Source organism: Mizuhopecten yessoensis, unplaced genomic scaffold, assembly GCF_002113885.1.
Source record: "Mizuhopecten yessoensis strain PY_sf001 unplaced genomic scaffold, ASM211388v2 scaffold2977, whole genome shotgun sequence".
In the NCBI taxonomy this organism is placed as follows: domain Eukaryota; kingdom Metazoa; phylum Mollusca; class Bivalvia; order Pectinida; family Pectinidae; genus Mizuhopecten; species Mizuhopecten yessoensis.
The window spans coordinates 207,164-233,126 of record NW_018404814.1 but is presented as its reverse complement, the minus strand read 5'-3'; the positions used below and the strand labels follow the sequence as shown (position 1 = coordinate 233,126).

The 25,963-nt window shown below is 34.3% G+C and overlaps 1 protein-coding gene and 1 long non-coding RNA gene across 14 annotated transcripts in view; one reads left to right on the top strand and one right to left on the bottom strand.

The window, feature by feature from the left end:
* The window catches only part of LOC110446740 (nuclear hormone receptor HR96-like), a 291,811-nt gene that overhangs the window by 87,452 nt on the left and 178,396 nt on the right, over nt 1-25,963 (bottom strand). For 7 of the 13 annotated variants that reach the window (XM_021492033.1, XM_021492039.1, XM_021492031.1 and 4 more), the window contains one exon: nt 633-667. In XM_021492033.1, the coding sequence (XP_021347708.1) occupies nt 633-643 (11 nt within the window). In that variant the 5' untranslated portion in view covers nt 644-667. Of the gene's footprint in view, nt 1-632; nt 668-1,066; nt 1,097-11,128; nt 11,592-17,736; nt 17,760-17,819; nt 17,928-20,232; nt 20,438-25,963 lie in introns of those variants that run through there. The other 6 variants (XM_021492032.1, XM_021492038.1, XM_021492036.1 and 3 more) reach the window with 6 other exon arrangements.
* Nucleotides 1-25,963, top strand: part of LOC110446742 — a 145,034-nt gene that overhangs the window by 36,984 nt on the left and 82,087 nt on the right. Inside the window, exon 2 of the long non-coding RNA XR_002462497.1 lies at nt 12,673-12,883. This is a non-coding gene — a long non-coding RNA (uncharacterized LOC110446742). The remainder of the gene's footprint in view (nt 1-12,672; nt 12,884-25,963) is intronic.

Sequence of the window (25,963 nt, the reverse complement as noted above, 5' to 3'; positions counted from 1 at the left end):
AGCTTAACCAATCAACTGGAAGATTAAAAGTTTGTGGGAAAACAAATGAATAGCTTGTTCACAAATTTTCACTGATTCTGATTTATGTCGAACATCATCATGTTTTCTTATGTGAATCCACTCCGTCATTTCTAATAAAGATAATAGAAATAATGGTGGATGTAGATGGGGCTGGCACAGCAATGACAAGAATTTTGCAAAATTTTCCATTCTTTAGAAATATATACCGCTTTTGAAAAAAAATATTTCACAAATTTTAAAATTGGTTAATGAATACTGAAAACAACATTGAACATATATTTGTACTTTTATGAATCCTTTGTATGAAGTTGCTTTCCTTATAAATAAAATTCTCATTTCGATTTCAGAAAATTTGATCAAACAAACATTTTTAAGCTATCAGAAATTTTGGGTCTTTGAAGATCATTTTAATTCAACAGAATATTATGATCACATGTGCAATTAAAAAAATAAATAAACATGAAATATGTATCTTAATTTTATGGGATCATGGAATTAGTTTAATGCTGTTTAATGTATTAGGAAGTAGTACAACACAGCAAAGTGGGTTTAAACGTCAACAGTTGTATCTAGACATCGTTAATGACAAGTAAAAATAAAGTAGGTCTTACCTCAAATCCATCTTCACCGCGTCGTCATAGAGGTACTGCAATAAACCAAAAAGAAATTAAACACCAGGAAAACCGACATAGCACATATATATTGTTGATCACATTAAAATTTTGCTGAAGAATCCGAACAGTTTTCTACATTTAATCTTACAATCAAGCAACTCCGAATTCAGTATTTGTAATCAGTCATAACAAAATAATGAACCTTCGTAATTTTTTGTTTTAATGCATCAGTAAGTTTCATAAATAATAAACTCGACACATACAATGTGTCTTCAAGCCACCCACAAATTAGACCTATTTTCTAAGAGCTTATTTTTTTGATTTGTATCGTCAATTGCAGGAAAATATATAGAATCTATTTCATTAAAACATTCTTAGATATCATGACTGATTTATATTGAAAACGCTACTTATGACTTTTAAAGTCTTACCCTATGAAGTAACCCCGATGTCGATTTAAAGAGTTGAAACATTACAACCCACACAAGAAGCGATGGCAGAGAGCCGACCAAATACGCCTTCTTTGGAAGCTGCAGTTAATATAACCAAATTAAAACCTAACCGCTCGTTTTAATTCTCAGAAATCGGTGCCCATTTCTCTGTGGCGACCTTCGGTAGCTATCAAACAACTTCTTTAAGCAATATATCAGACTAAATTGTTATTGTGTTTTTCCATTATAAGGAAAACAACGCCACTAAAATCGTTACATAAATCTCAGCTCCAACAATTAAATGTAGTGTTTAATTCATTAATTAACCGACAGTGAATCTTCCAGGAACATGTTGAAAAATGGCGAAAATACGACTCTCGTATAAAAAACGCCCCTTTTACGTTCCTCGATTCCCACATGTCTCAGTGGAGTGAGGGATTAACAATCCACCAATAAATTTCACATTAGTAACTGTGATGCAATGTTAAGTGAACACAAGTGATTTTTCTTACCTCGTTTTCCCCCCCCTACATATATATCGATTTAAGACCATTATTACCAGCTATTGTTATTTACTGTGTGTCAAGCTGGATTTTCTATTTCCCCTCGCAGGTTTAAAGAGACCTCAGCTGACACTTCCTGTTTGCAATTCCAGCATTGCCTGGATTTATTTAAAAAATTTACTAAATGATTAGCTGTCAGCTTTCAATCCGCTTGTTATACACAGTTCACTAACTCCTCGTAACATACTGTTGTTGCTGACAAGGCATTGTCTTAAAGGGGAAAAGAATAGAGCTAAGTTTGACGGGGATTTGTGAAAGAGGATCAAAGCTTTAAAGTCAAATTTCTGCATCAAAGGGGTGCGGAAGTGGAGCTAGCATGGTAACTCAAACAAAGAATTGTCGAAAGGGAGTAAAGCCAGTTGAGTCTAGCATGTTTGATACAGACATGGAATTAGCAAATTAGAGCAAAGAATTCGACTGTGGACTCAGATAAGGAGTGATGGAAGAGGAGCAAAGGCTGAGTTTTCATGTTTTACTTTATCAGAGGGGTTTGACTCAGACAGAAAATCTAAAGGAGGAGTATAGAGGCTGAGTTTTCATGTTTTACTTTATCAGAGGGGTTTGACTCAGACAGAAAATCTAAAGGAGGAGTATAGAGGCTGAGTTTTCATGTTTTACTTTATCAGAGGGGTTTGACTCAGACAGAAAATCTAAAGGAGGAGTATAGAGGCTGAGTTTTCATGTTTTACTTTATCAGAGGGGTTTGACTCAGACAGAAAATCTAAAGGAGGAGTATAGAGGCTGAGTTTTCATGTTTTACTTTATCAGAGGGGTTTGACTCAGACAGAAAATCTAAAGGAGGAGTATAGAGGCTGAGTTTTCATGTTTTACTTTATCAGAGGGGTTTGACTCAGACAGAAAATCTAAAGGAGGAGTATAGAGGCTGAGTTTTCATGTTTTACTTTATCAGAGGGGTTTGACTCAGACAGAAAATCTAAAGGAGGAGTATAGAGGCTGAGTTTTCATGTTTTACTTTATCAGAGGGGTTTGACTCAGACAGAAAATCTAAAGGAGGAGTATAGAGGCTGAGTTTTCATGTTTTACTTTATCAGAGGGGTTTGACTCAGACAGAAAATCTAAAGGAGGAGTATAGAGGCTGAGTTTTCATGTTTTACTTTATCAGAGGGGTTTGACTCAGACAGAAAATCTAAAGGAGGAGTATAGAGGCTGAGTTTTCATGTTTTACTTTATCAGAGGGGTTTGACTCAGACAGAAAATCTAAAGGAGGAGTATAGAGGCTGAGTTTTCATGTTTTACTTTATCAGAGGGGTTTGACTCAGACAGAAAATCTAAAGGAGGAGTATAGAGGCTGAGTTTTCATGTTTTACTTTATCAGAGGGGTTTGACTCAGACAGAAAATCTAAAGGAGGAGTATAGAGGCTGAGTTTTCATGTTTTACTTTATCAGAGGGGTTTGACTCAGACAGAAAATCTAAAGGAGGAGTATAGAGGCTGAGTTTTCATGTTTTACTTTATCAGAGGGGTTTGACTCAAACAGAAAATCTAAAGGAGGCGTATAGAGGCTGAGTTTTCATGTTTGACTCGGGCAGGAACTAATTCAAGGGGAATCGAAATTGCATAAATAAATGTTTGACTCAAACAGAATTGTCAAAAGGAAGCAAAGTCTCAATCAGTAGAATGTTTAACTTGGACAGAACTGTGCATTGTCAAAGAGGAATTGATCAAAAGAGCTTGATTGACTCAGATGGTACAATGTAGGAGGGAAATTAATGTACACAGAATTATAAACCTGTTATATATATGCTGAAGTTAAATATGGCGTCCACATGTCCTGGAAGATTAGTTACCATGAAAATAAAGTGCATGTTGTCTTGTGATCCCCTAAGTATTACACACATATATAACACACTTTATATATAAAAGTTTGATAATCTGTTTCTCAGACCTTTGGAATTTGTGTAAAAAAAATACATTTTTTGGTTATAACTTATTTGTCAATCCAGTTTTAGGTCTACAATCAATCTACCAGAGGGTTTTTAGTTAAAAAAGTTTTATTAAAGCTTGCAATAAATCATGACAAATTTTTGTCAACAAATCAGTTATCAACTATTTATGGCAACTACACCTTAACTTAGTTCATTTAGTCTAAAATTTGCATATATTTAAAACTGCATTATAGAATATAACTTTTTTCTGATGAATACTGTGATAACAGGCATTTTACTAACATATACAACAAGATGGGGAAAAAATCACAACCCATTACCACGCAATACCACAAAGGATGGGTGTCGGACAACGTATCTTACACTTCCAGATTGGTTATAAATATGTAAATCATATGTTAATGAAAAAAGTAGAACTAAATTTTCCCCCATGACTACCACAGAAGCAAAAAGCTGTAGACAAGGTGGATAGATTTGGACTTCAAACAGCAACAACATATTCAAAATTAATTTCTAGATACAAATGTACAAGATAGAGATAAAATCAGCTACCTCAAATATATTGATTCTTAACATTTTGAATCCCTTGAGTAAATACCGTAGATGATCAAGCATTTGTCCTTTTAAGTTTACATTTGCCTTAACTACTTGAAAAATCAATTAGAACTCCATGTGTTTCACTTACGGTTCCTACTGTGTGTATGGACTAGTATCGGGACAGTTTTTAATGGGTCGATCTGTCATTGATTCGACTGACAACTGAGAAACGTCGATACTCGATAGAAGTCAACATTTTGTCGCCCTATCTAGCATTTCGTGTTTGAAAATTTCAACTTTTCTTTCATTCAATAACAATGGCATTTACACAAAAGGTTCAAGCTGCGGTATCGTAAAACTCCTATAACGATCGTACAGGTCTGTTTAATATATGCCCTTTGTTTCATAAGACAGCTCACTTTTTGGGGTTTTGAAAGGGGGGAGGCAAATTTTACATGGATGTGCTGAAATTGTCAATTCTGGCTGACTTAAGATCTATCTGCCATACCACTTAGTGCTACAGTAAAGATGTATGAAATACCTACTATTTACGCAATTTGAATTTTCATGGCAAATAGTGATCGCAAAAAATAAGAACCCCATGAAACAACTTCTTAAAGTGATGTCGAACGTTTGCTGGACAGAAGAATGGACGAATAAACAGGTGTAAATACACAGAATCTATCAATCACGCCCTCTACCAAGGACATCATTACCAAAGTTTTCCCAGTAAAAATTCTATGTTCCATTACAAGCACATCCCTAATTGTCACTATTTGTTTCTTAATTTTTTTTTAAAGACAAATGGTCATTTCTGAAAAAAGACAGGATCAAATTCATGAAGTTTTATGGACTAAACAGTACCGAGGGCTTATTGCAGGCAAAATACGTCACCAAATACATAGTCAATGAAACTCTTTCCAAGCTAATCCCAAACATAGAAAGTCCTTCCATACATTTCATCTTGTCATTTGTGCAGTAAAAATTTCCTCACGTTTTAATAGTTCCTGTCCCAGGATTATTGATTCAATTTGGCAGAAAACATTTATCTCCTTATAATGCAAAACCACGAGACAAACACAAAAAATAAAGCCGAAGAAGAACATAATATCAATGGCCTTTATGACCAATAAAACAGAAATTGAACGAAAAATTCACATGAAATTGATAACCGGTCTCTTTGAGCAATTGTACGGTGGGTGAGTTTTAATATAGGAATGCAACAACAACGTCAGTCTGACAGGCAACAAAACAAACTTAATAACGATAACCCAGAAATGAAATACAAGTCGCGGGACGATTTGTAGACAAAGTGGAACATTGAATCGGACACGTCTATAAATCTCTTTTCCAGCCCACAACAGACTCTAGTTTATGGCGTAAATATGGATTTCCTTTCACGTCTTGCATCCATATACAACAGCCAATAACACACGATATACACTTGAACGGAAATACTCCTCCGGGATTAAAGGTACATAACAATGACGGCCGTAAACTGTAGGGTCGGAACAATGATTAGGTGGGGATCTATCTAACGTTACAACACACATAGACGGTCATTGAAAGGCTTGTATAATCACTCCTAACAGTATAGACTTTGTTAACCGAACCCTGTGTAATTCGAAAACCCCTGTAATGGACCCTTATAGATCCAAGTAATTACTTCCCTAATTGGATTTAGCAATGTTTTGGGTGTTTAAGATTTTAAACCCTGTTGGGAATTCCGTTTGAAACAATGCAGATATTTTTCCGAAATTTTGGAATAATTCTGGAAACCAAAATGTCTCGTACTGGAAGGTAAATTAATTGACTGCACAATATCACTTCAATTCTTCCTTAGCAGGACAGATATCCATTGCTGTATTTCTTTGACATTTAATTTCACAATGGGACTGACCACTATCCTATTACATCCTGGTATTTATGTGTTCATGTCTAGTACAGCTGGGTAGCCTACAAATCAATGGAAAGTTTAGAAAATTCTTACATGTCTTCGGAAATTGGCACAATTCATGACATTTCACTGTCGCTTAAATATTTCAGTGTTTCAATTGGACACCACATTGACTTGATCGGTTCAAAGTTTTCAATCGCCATTCTGACATTATCAAAATTAATCTTACATCAAGACCTTCAGCATCTGTAACAATTAATATTATTAATTCATTCNATGTTAATTTTGTTTTATCATTAAAATGCATAAACCAATTCAACATGGCTGCGACTTATTTTCAATTTTTAACACGCTTTCCCACAATGCTTTGGAGTTTTTCAAACTTTCCATAATCCTATTATGATTCTGTATTATGAGTGCTGTAAGGACAGTAGGGAGACTCTAAAACCCAAGGCACTTATCTGTAATCCAGCCACAGCTAAAACAAGCAATAATCAATATAATCATATCTGATATAAATTGTAATATACATATGCTGTAACGACACAAATACTTTCACTGGAACACTGTTTTTGCTGGATTTTAATACCAATGCCAACCAACAATGAAGGGCAAAGTTATAAGCCATATTTATATTTGAGATACAATTGCTATATAGTTTGAAATTATTCAATAATGAATTTCTTCAAATAAACAGATGATATTATTAATTAGCCATATTCAATTCCCTTTAATATATATAAAACTTTTCCTTTATACAGAATGACTATGATTTAATCTAACTTAGGATTTTCGAAGTCCTAACATTTTTTTTGGTGCCATATATATTGGTGTCGACTACTATTGAGAGTCTTAGTTCATCATTTGTTCTCCTTTGTTTAACCACACTGTAGTCTGTTATCAGATTATAAGGCCAACATGTTTTGTTGCATGCGAGCAGGAAAAAGTACCCAATGACATTTGTGAAATGAATATATAAGGAAAAACCAGACGATAATTTCTCTCTTTTCAGTAACTTTGGTAGTGGTGAGCTTACTTGTAGTTGAACTTCCAAGGTTTCTGAATCCCTTCCCTTCTAACTGTATGTTCTATTTGCATTGAATTCAGCTTAAGGCATCCTCCTTCATGTCATTAGAACTCTTCTGTCCAATTATCAAACCAGAAAAGTAGCCTATAATGGGCTGCCTTAAGCCTTTCAAATTAATGTTGATTATCCTCTCCACAACAGTAGAAACCATTCAAGGGATATCAGTCATATCACTATAGCTATCTGTTTGATTTCAGTACATAGTACGTAGCCAAGATGATTTATCAATACAATATACTGTCTATTATAGAGCCAGTTGTGCACACTCATCGACTTTTTATGTAAATACTCGTAACATACTTCATTTGATCATAAGCCATTCATACAATCTCATTTTGAACTTCATACTTATAACTTAAAATGTATTTGTAATTTTGAAATGTGTTTGCAATTTAAAAAGTAAACATTTTAATCCTGCCGAGTTTGAAATGACAGGATGTAGCTATTAAGGAATTAAATATTTCTTCAATTCTTTTTCTAGCATGTGTAAGAACTTTTCTCATCAAAACTAATTTAAAATAAATATTTAGAAAAACATACTTTAAATATACATGTAGAAGCATTCTATAACTGCTTTGATGTGTAATGAATTTTACAGACACTTGAGGATTTATTTTTCTCAGTATAGTCTTTGTCCTGCGCCCAATGAATCAACAACTTACCATTAACTTTAAAGATCTACTAGCCATTGCAGAAAGTTTAAAAACAGGTGCCAGAGTATAAAGGGATATGCCAAGGCAGTGACCACACAGATTATGATTGGTCAACATAGTGCTCTCTCACCATCATTTTAAAATAACTCAAGAGGTCTGTTCATTAATTATATAAGTTTATGCAGGTGACATGGGCTTAAATAACCTAGTAACAGTTTTTCTAGATCCATTTCATAGTAATGTCATTGTTGTTTTTTTTACCTTTAACCCTCAAGCACTTTGAAGACTCATATGGTTGGTCAGAATGATGTTTGTAAGCTATATGTTACTACAATATGAAGACAAAAAACAGATTGGAATGTCTTATTTCATCCAATCAATCTAATTTGTATACATCTTGTGTTCTTCCAAGTATTTCTTAAAGGATCTGGAAGCCAAACAACTATGAAAGTCCCTTCATTAGTGCATGTCAAAAGATACATCACCTGCAAAATTCTGTTTTGAACAATGTACATTTTCATATGTATTTTATTTTTTATTGACGTTTACAAATTTTGTTTATCTGATTTTTTAATGATATTTAATATATTCATCTTTTTTCTCAGCCATTTGCAATCTTTTTAAAAGCATGTTGTGGCTATCAACATGAACAAATAATCAATTTATATATATTTGAAGTAGAGAATTTTAATTTCCATTAAACAGCAAGCATTAATGTTTTAATTTCCATTAAACAGCAAGCATTAATAATCTACTTTAACATTTTCCAAATATTTACCTTGCAGCTCACAAGATAAAAGAATTTTATATTGGACATTTTCTTCCAAACATTACAGGAGTGAGGTATAATAATCTTTTTGAGAAATGAGAGCACATTATGTATAATGTATTCTAAATAATATTGACACTATCAATATGAAGGAATTAATGCCAACTCCCTATCTCACTGTCTTCAAAAGCTTCCAATTAACACTCTGAAACGACCCCACACATGCCAAAATAAATTTGCAACACAAGCCTCTTCTTTTTCAATAAGTTTTAATACTTTCCAAATGCATAAGTTATCAAAGATGAAAGAATATCTTTTAATAAGACGGGTAAGGTATTATGAATTTGATTGTTATTTGGTTCGACATGTCAGATTTACACAAAAATCGTAATTTGCTGGACTCATTTTGCCCAGTGTTACATTTGTAATATAACGAGCGCTCCTAATAATCAGAATTGAAATACATTTTCGATGGATCTACTTTTTTTGCTGCCACAGAGAATTCACACTTAGCTTTTCAGAATTATGATTCCCAATAATGACAATACAACCAGTTTCGATTCAACGTCTGCACATTTAATTTCACACATGGTGTTAGGCAAATTGATTTTTTTACACCGACAGGTAGGGTTTGCCATTATAAAACCATTTTTACACTGACTGATGCGTTATAAGTTACACCGAACGACAGGACATTGACCACAGTGTAGGGCTTCACCAGATTGATAAGGAAACCACACTGTTGTGCCAGATAGCTTTCCTCATTATTGGCGAACATTGATTAGAATACACCATATATTTCTACGGAGATCATAGAATGCCATAACTGTGGTAAAATCTAGGAGAAAAACTTATAAATCCATACCATAAAGCGCAGACACCTACACAGATTGGCGTAACGAAACCAGCCTCCGGGAGTTTAGCGAGACTTGCTTACAGTTTGATACCACTTTTTTCTCACAAACCTAATCTATTGTTCAATAATAGACACACACGCTGTGCAAAAAAATCATATACATTTGTTACAATAGAAATTTTGGTTCAGAAAATCCATATTTTTGTAAAACTATTTAAGGAAACGTATCAACACTCAGCATGGACAAATACATATTTGGAAATCAGTCATTTATATCCAAAATGGAAAGCAATAAGACCTTTCCATTCAATTGTCAGACTGCAGAAATGTCAAGACCTAAAGTAGTACAAGTATGTGAGAGCAGAAATGTCACGACCTAAAGTAGTACAAGTATGTGAGAGCTAGCAGAAAAAGAATTGTAAGTTTTATCAATTAACAATTGAAACCAATTTGGTAATTATTTTTCACAAGTAAGAACAAAATTTAATTCAGCACACACATTTTCCCCATCTTCTAAAAGAAATGCTGGCAACCTATTTTTTTCAGTAAATGGTGCCAGCTAGATTCACTGAGAATGTAGAATAATCAGTGCCATTCAAACGCTGTACTGGCTATGATAAAAGGGAGTTAACTCCTGAATCAAAATCCAGTAATAACTAAAATATGAATTTCTTATAAAATATATTAACAAAGAAATAATTTGTTTTAATTGTTTTTGCTAAACAAACTTTTACTGAATAGTGGTGGCAATATAATGATGTTTTTTACTATATACAATGGCAGTAAAACAAGGTTTTACTGTATAATGGTGGCAGTATAACAAGGTTTTACTGTACAATGGTGGCAGTATAACAAGGTTTTACTGTATAATGGTGACAGTATAACAGGGTTTTACTGTATAACGATGGCAGTATAACGAGGTTTTACTGTATAATGGTGACAGTATAACAAGGTTTTACTGTGTAATGATGACAGTATAACAAGGTTTTACTGTATAATGGTGACAGTATAACAGGGTTTTACTGTATAATGGTGACAATATAACAAGGTTTTAACTGTATAATGGTGACAGTATAACAAAATTATACTGTACAATTGTAGCAGTATAACAAGGTCTAATATAAATACCCTATCTTATATATGCCTTCTTTAACTCTTTAAATCCAGCTTCATTAGGCAAATGAGATATTCAAACTTTACATGTCCTGTTATTTAAACCATTCACCCTGATGTAATACACATATAAAACATATTTCTGAAAGTGTTTTTCAAAAAACTGAACTAGAAAATTTTGACATGTATATCATTAGTTTAATATCAAGCCTGAATCAAAAACAATATTTAGAAAAATGTCAAAAGAACTAAAAAAAATAAGATGCTTAATTTAGCACATGCATATCGTAAATCTATGATTTAATCAGATCACTTGTTACAGTTAAATAAACTGTAGCTTATATTGGGGTTTCTGATTAGAAAATATCCACAACACAAATCCTTTCAAAGAATTTCACATTTAATGTTTGAATGTGTCACAAGATATTTGTGTTTAGATACTGCAGGTTTATAAAGTTCCTAATTGTCATTTGATAATATACACTGTAGTTTATATAATTGACCTTTCTCCTACAGTAGACCTTGTATAACTAGTATAACATAGCTTATACTGACATAACATTAGCACCATGTGACCTCAGGATGACCCCAGGAAACAATTGATCCCAGTGGTATAGATTTAACACTATTCACGTTACACAAAGTCAACACAGCCACGATTACATATACACAAATACTAACCATTTGTGGAAGAATAAGCGACTTAATCCCAAAGAAATGACCACTGACGTCGGAACACTTGGAACACTTTGATGATGAGAAATGGTCACACATATGTTTTTCCACCCTCGTACTGTCCAACCGATTTACGCTAAAGTCGTCTGACATCAATACGAGATATGGTGACTCTAAAGGGTGACCTTTGACTTGTTGGTTCCAGTTATTTGTAATTCGTATGTCAACACTTGCCATAGAAGTAGAAGTCTACTCCACCACAGCTTCACAGCCTGTACCTCGGTGCGAAAGCTTGGCTAATACAGTCGACTACCTGTCCTCAGGAAAAACCTCACAAGTAATTCTCCTTATGTCAACACGTGGCTGACACACACATATGCGACAGGTAAACACCGGCTTTTTCCAGGTGTTTGTTTAACTTCAATAGTACACTTCTCTAAGGCTTCTCATTATCCGACCAATATTATACACAGTCCAGGCAGTCTTAGACACTTTACGTAAAAGTAGCCCACCTGATCATGATAACACTTATCGCAAAACGGCAACCCTTTAAATTAAAGACCTTCTTACAACAATTCTGACACGTTTTTGTCTCCCTCAAGAATGTTTTCAGATGTGTATTTTCTGGCTTAGGGCAATGACTTAAAAAACCCGTTACAGATTAATTCATTTTTGATACATGTGAATACACTTGTCACCAACTGGAGGAGCGGTCTCCCAGAATGAATGACTTCCATCTGTTTCTATAATGCTGCCATAAAGAATTACTCCCAAAATCTGGAGTTCTTCACATTCAATGTTACTTTTTTTTCAAAACTTAATAAATTTGTGACATTCTGCTCCAAATAGCATTGTGAACAACCTTGAACTAATAAAAATTTAGAAATTTTGAATATTTTCAAATCAATTTCACAAATTTAGATCCGTCTAATTATTTTTCATTTTTCATTTTTTTTTTTAAATTGACCATGTTTAAAGCTAACCTCTCTTTATATGAAAGTAATCCATCACTAAAATTAATAAATGTTTTTTTTTTCTTCAAATTAAACAGAAATGTACACAGCTTTCTGAACTATACTGGTTAAATATAGATGGAAATTGATGTGAAGGAATCTATAGTTAAAGGTCCCCTTTATAAAAACTCAAGTTAACTCTACAGAGAATTGTATACAGAGAGCCGTAGATGAAAGTCTGGTTTATACAGGGTTTTATTACTCAGGTTAACTATATAGAGAATTCCATATAAAAGTCCCTATTTGAAGGTCTGGTTTATACAGGGGTTTTATTACACATGTTGACTATATAGAGAATTCCATATAAAAGTCCCTATTTGAAGGTCTGGTTTATACTGCACACATAGAGCCCTAGTTAAATATCTAATTTTACAGGTTTTCTTATTTTAAGTTCCAACTCTACATTAAGAAATATATATACAGAGCCCCCTAGTTGAAAATCCAAGTTGTACAGGTTTTCTGATTGCACATACATGTTACTCTGGGTTTCTTTCCTGTAGTTGTTAATTACATAAAAATCTATATTTTTTCTTACAGATATAATCTGAAAATAGTTTGGGGACCTGGTGCTCGGAAATTTGGCAGTGAGAACAGAAGACCAGAGGACCTACTTGACAAGTCAGGCCAACTTGATAGCCTATGGTCACTACCCCAAGGTCAAATCAAGGTCAACGTAAAGGACACATACTGGTCAAGAGTACAGGCCCCAGGTCAAGGGATCATACTTATTGGACACTAACATTGTAATGTAAGTGGATCACACACCTTTAGTCCTCCTGTCCTCTAGCAGTAGTCCTCAAAATAATTTACTGCCACTCGCACTTTACTTATTACTTGCCATTGACAATAGACCATTATGGTAATGGCTGTCTATGAAAGAATGAAGCACATTTCATCAACAACACAATTAATATTTTCTTCATCAATTTTCAAAACTACCACTTTCTAATTGGGTATAGCAACTACCACAACAAAATAAATAAAATTTTCTCATTTTTAAAATAAAACTCCACTTTAAGTATGGGAAGATCAATTAACAATGAAGAGGCACAAAGCTATGACTTGGGTCTCAAAACAGGACAAATGAGAAAACCACTGATTTAGTTGAACACCTTCAATGTTGCTATTTTTCTGTACACAACTGTTTCAACATCAATTCTGCCTGTTTTCTACACTTTTCTCACCAACAAAAATCATGGATTTAACTTTCCTTTTTACCTCCTGTGGATTAGCACATTTGATAAAAGGTTTCCATAGAAATTATGTCAGTTCTACCTTACCAATTATCACCACCTGAAACCATACAAGTTACTTTCAGGCTCAATTTCTACATATGTTCCTTCAAGCTTAATTTACAATTAACTTTCTGGCTGCAATTTCTAATACATGTATCAGTTCCTCAGATCTATATAACTACTGATAAGTTATAAATAGCTTGTAGCCTCAATTTCTCATATGTTCCTTAAAGCATAAGTTGCAATGCTCATTGAGCTCCAATGCTCACTTAAGTTCCTTCAAGCTTCAAGCTTTAGTTGAATTTTTTCCTGAATATATGTATCTATTGAATGTTTTTCTTTTGAAGAAAATCGTATATAGAAAATTTTGTAAGATATTTCATTGAAAGCAATTGCCTCAACCTGTAATGTGCATTAACGATTGAGGTGTGACATATAGATGTGATCTTATCTTCTGTAGATAATATTGTTCAACAGTCAGAAAATCTGTAAAACATTTTTGAAAACATAATTTGGACTTGAATAATTTAATGATGTCACATTTGAAATGTATACAAGAAAGCATTACTTCAATTACATTCAGGTAATTTTAACTGATCAGAAAAAAAAAGGTAAGGGAGATAACTCTATCACAAATCAAAAGGACAAAGACAACATACCACCTTAAGTAACAGTGCAAATAAAAGTGTCCGTTTTTAAGGTCAACAGTTTGACAGAAATATTTCACTTATTCTTAAAATAACATAAATCTCGTTAATTAAAATCCACTTGATATTGTTATCAAAATTTAGCAAAATGTTTTTAATACTGCACATAAAAATATGAAATGAATAAAAATAAATAATCCTGATCTTGATCGCCCAAGGTTGGGGGGTAATTGATGTTTGTGTTAGGAATGATTCTAATACAAGTTTGACCTGGTTGAAGCAAGTGGTGCCCAAAACACAGCATTATATTTCATTATTAAAAATACATTTCTTCAATCAGAAGTGATGTCTTCCAGAAGCTCTCAACACAGAAATTTTAATATAATTTTTTAAACAACTTGTGAAAAGCAATATCCCCCCACTTAGCTTAACCTCACTAAAATATTTCAAGGAGCAAGCATAATTTTGCAATAAGCCAACGAAAAAAAGATGTTTCATGGTTGGAAACTGAACAGTGAAAGTTATTTAACAAAACCAATCTGTAGTGGACATCACGTTAAATTTTGAAAGGAATGTTTCTATGCTTTTTAAAGCTGAAATAAGATCATTTTGGCTCAGATTTTTTTTATCCAATCCTGAAAGATCCTATAATTTACTTTTTTTTCTTTATAGAACATTATAATTTTCTAGTAAAGATGTAATTACTTAATATGTACATGATCAACTTCAAAATGAGTTGAAAATATTCCGTTGCGATAGTTAGGTATATTCTGTTTAAATTATTTAAGGAATTGTCTTGATATATATATATATATGTCTCAGTTATGTATATAAATTACAATGTAGAAAATTGCATTGTATGCCTATCACTTTGAAATTGTATCACCCCTTGTTCGTCTATTCCGTGATCGTTTATTTATTTTTTGAATCTGACAACTTAGTATATTTTTACATGAATAAATGAATGTATGTAATATTGACAAAATGTCTTGGAAAAACGAACAGGTTGCTCAGAGAACTTGACAANTACTTGTTAACACAAAGAGTATATATACGACAGTAACCGAGGATAATCAATGGCCACATGCTTGTATAATCAATGGCAGCCTTAATAGGAGATTTCTCGAATGAATCATTAGTGACCACAACAGCTGATACAGGACGTACACAGCGGAAATATCAAACCTAAATATTATACAGTGTGATACTGACATAAACTGTAGTCAGTCGTAAGTACTACAGGTCCATACTCTCCTAGAATATAGAAGGCCCTTTGTACCAGTCTGTAAAGTTAAATCATCTAATCACTCACAGGATAGCTGATGGTGACATCCACCTCCTTTACAACAGTTAATCTATACAAGAGGCACAGAGGGCCTGTATAGCTTGCCTGAATATGTTTAAGATAATTGGTATAATGAAGTAAAGATATATCACTCCATGGTAGGTGCTGTAAGTACATACGAAATTCTATATTTCTTCTTAGCAATGTCTAATATTTGAAATGTGGTGTTGATTTACAAATTATTCATTTTTAAAAAGTTCAAATTTTCATTCATTAAGGATATTTTTACATATTTTTTTATAATGTAGAACTCTTCTGGGAGGAGGTACATTTCATAGAAGATAGCATACATCCTTAAGTAACATGAGTCAATATTGTGCATGTAACAGCTTTCTAGACCTGTCACTTATCTAGACACCAAACTATTATTATAATCTAACTCGTTACATAATATACTCCGTCCTTTAAATCCACTGCCCATACGATTCGACATACACAATAAAATAAGAGACCAAAGTACACCGCCTCTCGCAGAACATGAAAATAAACTATATATTCTCAGTAGTGTAAACACCACGCTCCTATATTATTAATTCTGTAAATGTCTCCCTCCGTATAAAACTTACTCAAGTTAAACTTTATCAACCTTCTCAAAAGATTGGTCATCTTCAGTTTTGTTTAAAAAGATGCACAGCGGCTACATTTACCAACGACTATAAACGATGTATACACATACAAGCTTAAATTGTAATTAAGTTCTTCAAACTTCTTAACATATCAAAATATTTGACTTGTATTTTGATAAAATGAATCTCTTTCTGCAGCAGACTTACTCATGCAGAGACTTCATCAAACAGCCTAAAAAGTCTTGTCAACTTATTATCATCTAACTCAAACTTTCAAAACATTTTTATTCCTTAAATAATCTCAAAAATAGTCAACTAATAGTTTGATTTCAATTTTTGTTAAGTATTCTAAATTTCATTTGTTTACACATTTTATGAATTTTAATAATATTAAGCAAAACTTTATTTAATTTATTGTGTTTGAAACTAACAGTGCCTTGGTATATTGCTTCGTTCTAGTTGTTGAGATGTTCTCCAATTTGCCTTGTATTAATTAATAGCCGGGGGAAATGGAATAGTTAGTCAATATTACAAAGTTTGTTTAAGGCTGGTTTCTGATGTTTATCATCAAACATGTAAATATGGGCAAACATTTTCATGGATACAATTTTATTCAGTAAAATCTTGTTTTATTTACAATCAATGTATTCCAAGGTCACCCTCCCCCACCCTTCTATTCCCAACTTTTGTTGAACGAATGTTGACCAAATAATAAAGTTTGATGTACAATATTGACAGAAAGTTTAAAACTCTAAGAAATGTAATTGCAACGTGTAAATGAACACAAGAAGTTTGGAGTGTAAAATATGTCTGTCGGTTTATGTTACTACTCATACTATATTAACTGTTTTTAGTTTATAAGACACACAGTAAATATCCTTTTAGTATTCAAACCAGCCCTTGTCTTTATTGACTTTAAATCCCTGTTCCCTTCAGATGCTGGTTAACAGTAGCCTGGGGTTGGGTGGGGTGGGGTGGGGTGGGGAAATGAATATGGCGCCATTTCGAACAGACATCAATGGTATTATCTTTCTACTCCTTATATATTAATGACTGCACTGTGACAAAAACATGATGGCATCTGACATAGGGGTCAACCACTGAAATCATGGGTGGTTGGGTGGTTGGGTGGTTCAGTGGAAAAAGCTCATTTGTCTAAATTTACCAAGGCGGCCGGGGTTTGATTCCCTGATCGGACATGAAAAGGTATGGGGTCACCTGCCCAACCACGTGGGTTTTCTCCGGGTACTGCGGTTTCCTCCCACATTAAGACCCCCACCCCCCCACCCCCGTGTGCTAACATCTGGGGGGCCGGGCCATCAACATGTGATTAATATAAGTTCAAACAACTTGTTTCATCATTGTTGTGAAACAAACAAAAAGTTTATAACTGCGGAAATTTCTGATGGACATTAACCCCTCAGCATGTTTCTACAGTAAGTAGTTTATGACAATGACATTTCATGTTATTGTTTTACCCTATAACTACTGTATTACAATAACAAAATGAAACCGTTATGACGACAACATTACAGAAACAGTCAGATTATTTCAAGACGCAAATTAAGCACAATTTTATACTCTATCATGAATAAAGTTACATGTAACAATTGATACACTGAATAGATTCCATGGCATTTCAATGACAGGTCACCCTGGCTTAACAGATACTACAACACAGGGTCTTGTTTGTAATTCATAAGGTAATAACAAATAGCACTGTCCAAAACAAGATCTGTCTATCAATACAGATAAATTTACACCTGTGGCCCACAGGTAAGTGTCGTTTTGCATATACATATACCAACCTGTGTTCATTAGTAAAACACGCAGATATGTACCCCAAATCCTTATCATGTTGTACATACAGGTACATAAGTGTGTTAAGTACCTGTGTCTCCCACCTGGCTCTCAGCCATTAACGACCGCATATTTCACCTGGATACTTGTCATAAAAGCCGTTCAATTGTTTGATCGCTTCCTGTTAAAATGAACGACTTCATCAGGCGTGTGTATTTTACGGAGAACGTATAATTCGTTATCTAAAGCTCTAAATATATCCAGCACATATATACACCGGCATTATTTCACAAGAGCTAATACAAATATCTAAGGTCACTGAAATGTTTCCAACAGGAAACAGATAGCTATGTGAGGTTGATATCAAGTGTTTTGTCAAAATTGTTCAAAACATGAAAAAATATCAGGGTATTTGAAACATATTAAGCTTTATAAAAATATATTGAATTGAAATTTATCTGCAATCTCATTAAAATCACTCTGAATCGAAAAGGCCATTATAACAGAACAAAATGTCAAACTCCCTTGTCTTTGAATTCATATTCCTGTCATGTGTTTGCCAACTGAGGTAACTTTTTCAAAGTTACCTGCAACAGGAGTCAAACTCAGGACTGCAGTTTCTTGTCAAATGCTGTATCTACCAGTGGACCAGTTAACCATTTAACAAGTTAGCCAGTTCAGTACAATGAGCCACACTGTCCTTTTCTATGGAACGACACGAGCATCCTTGAGCTTTGCAATGTGCAACTATGCTTATAAAAACAAAGCTCAAAGGTTATTTTCAAACACAGGTTCATCTGTTGGTGCCAATGTTACTCAGCAATGTCACTTTCTCAAATTTCTTCCAGTCTTGGATTAAAACTCTGTGCTACTTATTACTCAAAAGTCAATTGCTCTACCAACTAAGCTGGATGGAAAATTTTGGTTTGGTTTTATTTTATTTAACATACCATTGTACCTTGATCCATGTGTGTTATGGATGCGTGTTACGGATGTGTGTTACGGATGTGTGTTATGGAATTTCTAGTTGGATGTGTGTTATGTATGTGTGTTACTGATGTGTGCTGGAGGCAGTTTGTTGGTGTATTTTCCTCCTTTCTTCAGCGCTGATTTGATGCCAACTTTAAAGTGCTACCTCACTAAATTACCATGCTAAAAGCACTTACAATAGCATTCCACCTGGTCACATTATACTGACTTCCATTAACCAGCTGTTGCAATTCTCTATATGCTGAACGATTAGCAGGGAATAACAACTACCCTTTTTAAGGACTATGGTATGTCCTGTCCTGGGGATAAAAACCCATTGCCCTCCTCACTTGGGCAAATTTCTGAGTCAGATATGTACAAAATGTTTCAGTCGTAACAAAACATACTTCCATCTAGAGCCGAACCAAGGATCACAAATTTCTAGTTCAGGGCTTTACCATTTGAGCTGAAAGGCAATGTCCTGTAGCTGGGTCAGACATATACAGATGTTTTAATTACAACAAAACATACTTCCATCTAGAGCCGAACCAAGGATCACAAATTTCTAGTTCAGGGCTTTACCATTTGAGCCGAAAGGCAATGTCCTGTAGCTGGGTCAGACATATACAGATGTTTTAGTTACAACAAAACATACTTCCATTAGGAATCAAACCCAGAACCACAGGTTACTGGTCCTGTGCTCCACCTATTGAGCTGAAGAGGAATTTTCTCTACCTTACATTAGACATGTAAAGGTGTTTAGTTGTGAAGAAATATCCTTCCATTAGGAGTCAAACACAAAACCATAAACTACTGGTCCAGTGCTTTAGGTGGCAACTGAGGCCAAGTGGTTAAGGCGTCTGACATTCTGCTACCATTAGCCCTCAACCACTGGGTCGCGGGTTCGAGGCCTACATGGAGCAGTCGCCAGGTACTGGCCGTAGGTCGGTGGTTTTTCTCCGGGAACTCCGGCCTTCCTCCACCACCGAAACCTGGCATGTCCTTAAATGACCATAGCTGTTAATAGGATGTAAAACAGAAACAAACAAACAATCCAGTTCTTTATCAAGTGAGCTGAAGGGGAATATCCTCTAGCTGGCTTAAACTTAGTGTTCTCGATGAAAAGAAATCAACAGCATAAAGAGGCTGTGGTAGCTGATAGATGACATCACGAGATAAAACAGGATAGCTGTAACAGAAACCCCTAAGTGGTACCAATCAACTTCCCATAGTTTTGAAACAAGCAATCGTAACTCTATCGAAAGAGACCGAATCAAGTGGAACAAAACGAGATACAATATATATAAACCAGAGAACCTGATTCAGTCCAACTCTTGGTGTAGATAGTTGACTTGGTACATAACAGTTTACTAGGTGTAGTCTATAGGTTTCTGTGTGTAACATACACATACCTTTGTTCTCACAATCATGGCCAAACTGTGGTAGACCTCATGACAGAATCTCAAGGATATAAATGTGGAATCTTTCAGAAACAAGTATCACCACACACAGTGTTGTCAAATAAAAGTGCTCACCTTTTGCCATGGTAGTATAAGTTCCATTTATAACCATCTCTCTGAAGGCACGGGTGAGAAGTCCTGTTGTTTATAAAACGTCCCTTCCACGCAGTCCTCCATGGTAGGGGTACAACGTACGAGAGAAACACCTATAGATATAGTAGGTACTGTCTCACTTACAAACATACACAGAAAAACTTCGGGATACATTCAACATCCGAGACTTCCTCCTACACCAGATAAGAGGGCACTTTTCAATTAATTGATAAAATACCAGACCCTCTCTCAGTTACGCAGTTTGTTAGCATACGTGTAAACCATGCAGTTTCGTGTAACACAAACACAAAACATTCCCAATGAAACCTGGGTCCTGGTATCACACAGAAAATTACACGATATAGGCCTGCCATGTTGCAGACATTCCATAGCCATCACTTCCACAGCCAGCTTTTAATGCAGTACAATACAAAAAATCAAATGTCCACATTTTCACAACATCAATGAACATCTAAACAGGTTTTCATCCTGCTTGAAAGACTTTTCATCTGAAGAATTATTGAAACTTCAATGCTTGGTTCAAACATACCATGTCCATCTATCTTGTAATATTTCATAAAATTTCAAAGACATTTTCTGAGCTTAGAGGACTTTGAAAAAGCTAACTTGACATTGAACTTGTGTGGTTATATAATAAATGTTGCTTGGAAGGGGAACTTATCCAGAGATAGGTCCTTTTATGATAACACTAAATATGACTTTGATATACCCCTACCTCAAGGATACCAAATATCCGCATCAGCAAAATTGGTCATTTTTTTAAAAACTGGACTTAAGCAAGTCTATGAATTTCTTTATAACCAGAGGTCAAATTATGGGTCAATAAGTTGATTTGAGCACAGAATTCGTGCATGAACATGGCAATGGTATCATGAATACAGGTAGAGATGTTTGGAAAGATCATGCAACTAATTTTACTTTTCCCCTGTTTTTAAGGGACCGGCTGTCTAAAAACTGCTGGATGTTTTTACCGGAATTCAACCTGCCTGTTCCCATGCTAGTTTCTATGAACCTTAATACTGTCTAGAAAGACAACCTGTCTATAGGAACCGTCTATATTTTTCATCTGTTTACAGTGACCATATGTGCTTCCTATTTAGTACTGTTTAGAAAGACCACCTGTCTATAGGAACCATCTATAAAGAACACCTGTCTACAGTGATCATCGGTGACTACTTATTACGAATTCCATGTATTTGCCAATTTCCCAGAATTCTCTATAATCACCACACTATATAGACAAGTTAGTTGTCTGTGAAATCCTACTCATTTATACAATGAAATATTACAGGGTTGGGTAGGGGTAGGAGAATCGAAATTTCTTTTCAACACATTCAGCTAACAATACTTTGAAAAGATGGAAGTATTTCTATAATCGGAATTAACTAGATTTATCAAACTGTTTTTTTTTTCCTAAACACATGTATAATCTAACACACCAAACTTTTCCTCATCATCGTCATTGACAACCCCTTATTCCGATTCATGTCAATTATACTCAAGTAATTCAGTGCTTTATGATAAACAATTACATTGTGTTTTTCTCCTGGATACAAAGTACAGCCTAATGATTTAACGTGTGCCATGCAGTCCCATCCCAGTATATTTAGGTTGTTTGTTTCAAACTCGGGTCACATGACTGCCAACAGTACACATGGTATAGTTTCCCCCCGTAGTCATAGTCGGCCTATGTGTGTAAGCTACCTAGTCATTTCTAATTGGGCACGCGGCTGTGAAAATTTACACAATTTCAATAGTGTATGTTCACCTGGCTTCCATCATCTCCAACCAGAAGAACCTTGCAATTCATTATGAACGATTTATAAAAAACACACACTCAACATTTGACCCAAAATAGCAGTTTTCCCCATTTTTAAGACCTTATAAAAGCTACAAATTCATATTTGTGGGCTTTTTTTTTCAAATTCTGGTATATTTCTTGATTTTTTTTTTTTTTTAAATTATGAGGATCAAAACTTAGTTTTTGAATATGTGTTAATTCATTCTGCATAAAACAACATGATCAGTAAACATTACATAAAGTTATCAAATTTATTTCCTTTCATTTACGACGAGTTTATTAATATCTGGAGAATATAAGTCAAAGCGACAGGAGGACATAATAATTCCGTTCCCAGGGGAAGCCAACACAATGTTGGATTACCGACACCGGAATATGTATATTACAATCATAGAGCTCAGGTGGTCGTAGCCCTAAGTAGGGCGTCTGATTCGAGTTCTCCTAGAATAACATCTAATACCATCTATTCAAGGTAACTATCAAAAATTTAGTCGAACTAGTTCATAAAGGTTAATTTGTGCAAAAAAAGTAAAATCAGAGTACAAAAATGTAACCTTACTAAATACTGAAATAAAATATAAAGGAAAAACAATATTTCCTAGTTATATGTGAAGGAAGAAGCACTAAATCTCAGTTTTTCACACATTTAGAGTACTGTAGACCTTAAGTACAAGAAGCCCCAGTACTTATCTCGATATGTGTCAGATTGTGGTAAATTGAGCACGCTTCCTGTCTAATTGGACAAAGTGCAGAGAAATATTCATCATTATGTCCCCCCCCCCCGTACTCCCCACTCCCCAACCCTAATGCCCTGTTTTCATTTACTTATAAAAAACAATGATATTTACTGCCCTGCATATCAAGTTATCTCCATGCAGAAGAGTTATATGAAGCACTAACCATATTAAATCTGTTCAATTTAAAAAAATTAAAAAAATAACATAAAAATAACTGTATTCAACGTGAATGACAAGATGTAAAAAATAAGGAAAACATTTTTGTAACAAACATAGCTTAACTAATGTTTTCGGCAGGTGGTACATTTCAAAGAGTGCTACATGAATAAAGAAATGTATGCCATTCAAGCACCGATTTTCGCTAAAATTGATATTTATTCCCTGCAAGGTTAATAAACATCTCAAAATGGGTGTACATATATATAAAAGCTGGGCTTTAACAGGAAGCCAGAATCATATTAAAAGTACATCAGCTTTGTAAGTGGCGTTCAGGGATGGAAAAATAGATCCCAGTTTTTCACCACAGAGATGTTCTTGAATAATATAATACCATCTTAGCATGACAATAGAGTTAAACGGAGATTTGATGGGTATGAATTCTTAGCACCTTATACCATTGGTCTAGTAACTATGCCGTAATATCTTCAACAAGGGGTCAAGTGTCATCCCAGGCAAAAGGTCAAGTGAGGTCGTTTAAAGCTTCAAGAAGATTAATATTCGTTCCAGGTCGTCTAAATGTTTGAATGATAATAGGTCAAAGTTTGCTGGTATATTATTCCAAGCCCTGAGGAATCATCTTGGAGGGTAATTTTAACAAAAATTAAATTGTAATTCATCAATTTGGGGAACAAACTTATTTAAATTTTAACCCATGGTGGATATACTGTCTTCAGAAGGATCTTATAAATTTGTATTTCTAATTAACAAAATTTCAAAACCATTAAAACTCTATTGATTTGGTTCAATTTCAGAAACCATTTGATAACATTTTTTAATCAAATGAATATGCCAAAAGACGACGCTTACAGTAGAGAAAATAATGTTTTACAACTTTCTATTAATAAATACTGAATTGGAATCACTTAAATATTTAGCAAATTTGCTTTAAATAATCTATTTGTAAATACTTGCAAGATACAATGTAGCTGAATTTGGTATTGACTATACTTGCAAATCAATGTGAAAACACATCTATTGGATCTTGAAATAATATTCATGCTTTGTGTTGCCCTTAATGTCAATTTGTATATTTTTTGATATCATAAACATTTATTTGAAAAGGACTGTATCTTGCTATTATAAGCACAATATCATTCATCATAGATTGAAAAAACTAACATGGGTCACACACAGCTTGACTCAAATCATAAGCAGTCAAACCAACCAATGATTTTTCAAAAATTATTGATGACAGATTGACTCTGCAATACATGATTCAAGTCAAATTTTCCCAATTAAAGCAAACTTAGTGACAAAACCGAAAATGTTCCTGAAAACACAGCTATATCAATACCTAGACAAACACTTGGATTTGTGTTTTGTGGACCAAAATATTAAAATATATATTTTTGAAATATTTCTATTTAAAAGTTTCTATAAGGCCCTTGCTTTTTACACAAAATAGTTCGGTTTTCTTTTTTCTTATGTTTGTTCTTGGCTGTGAAGTCTTTTGCCAACAATTGTAAAATTATGGGGTTTTTCCCCTATGTAAACCGTCCTTACAATCTGCAGACAAATTTTTCAAATATCTACTTGAGTAATATGTTCCTCCTTAACAATTCTGTTCATATTATATATAACAATTCTCATAACAAGACGAGACAGATATTTAAATCAATTTAAACGTCGTGCCCGTCTGCTTATCCATACAAAGTATCTTTTGTTATGATCAGTCCAAAGATTACACAAAATTTACCGAACACAATCTAAAATAAAAGGAATAAACCAGGCAGGTTCTGACGAGCAAACTCCGTTCTTTTGTTCTAAGAAGTCGACTTGCGAGGCGAGGCGTATATATACTTATTGTTCTTGCCTTGTGAAATGGAGACAAACTTAACGAACACACGTTTGAGATTATCCCCATAATTTTTAACAGGCCAAGCCGGCACCGCCTCCTTTATGTAAATTAAAGTCCCCAACTACAAAGATAACACGTAATAGATTCCGGTCATATTTCTTTTGGGGTTGTGAGTTTCATATCCATTGAAAAGATACCGGAATGTAAATGAAAAATTATCTATCCATAACTTCCTTTTAATTCTGCCGTTTAAACAAAATGTTTTGAGATATTCCCTTTTATTCAACAAGCAAAAAAACACATGTTTCCTCTTCATAAAACAAAATATCAACAAGAATGTTACACATGTAAGTCCTAAAGCTTAATTCAATGCATCAGCCTGGTTTTTATTGTTTTACGTTTTTATCTTAATGGCTCAAGCTGCACGAGGCAGAGAGGCAGAAATAGTTTTTGAGACGGCCCCTGTAGCTAGACCCCAGTGTTTACACACAGTTGGTAAGACGAACCAGTTTAACCTAGATACACCTCCATGTTGTAGATATACCTACATGTAAACAGGCCAGAGGTCAGACAAGTAAAATCTCCAAAATCACAATACTTTAAGCAGGATTTCTCTTCCCCAATCCTGTTACGAGGAACATATATCTCACCTTTTAAAACCAATCTCCCACAAAACACATACACACAACATGGAGTCCATACTAATACGCAGTTAGTCAATTATGTACTTTCTAAAACTATGAAAATCAGATAGTGATATGACTTCTATTTGAATATTGAGCCCCTTTGAATCTCCCTCCTCAACTCCTAATTCTTCTTCTTCTAACAAACACTTTTTCACTTAAAAGCATCATAAACTTCTTATTGCCTGTGTATACTTCCTCCTCCCCCCACCCCTTGTACCAAGGTCAGCAGTGAAGGTTCTCCTTAGATTTCAACAGCCTCTGGCGCTAGTTTCCCTTCAGAGCTGAGTACATGCTATCACTGTCCAGACAGTAGGCATTTACACACATATTTATCACCACATAATCAAGGGTTTAGTCCCCTTAGCGAGGAAATATCTAGCTTTACCTGTTAACAAAGTTTTATAGGGTGTTTAAGCCGGAGTTCATACCTTACACAGCAAATTTTAATTCT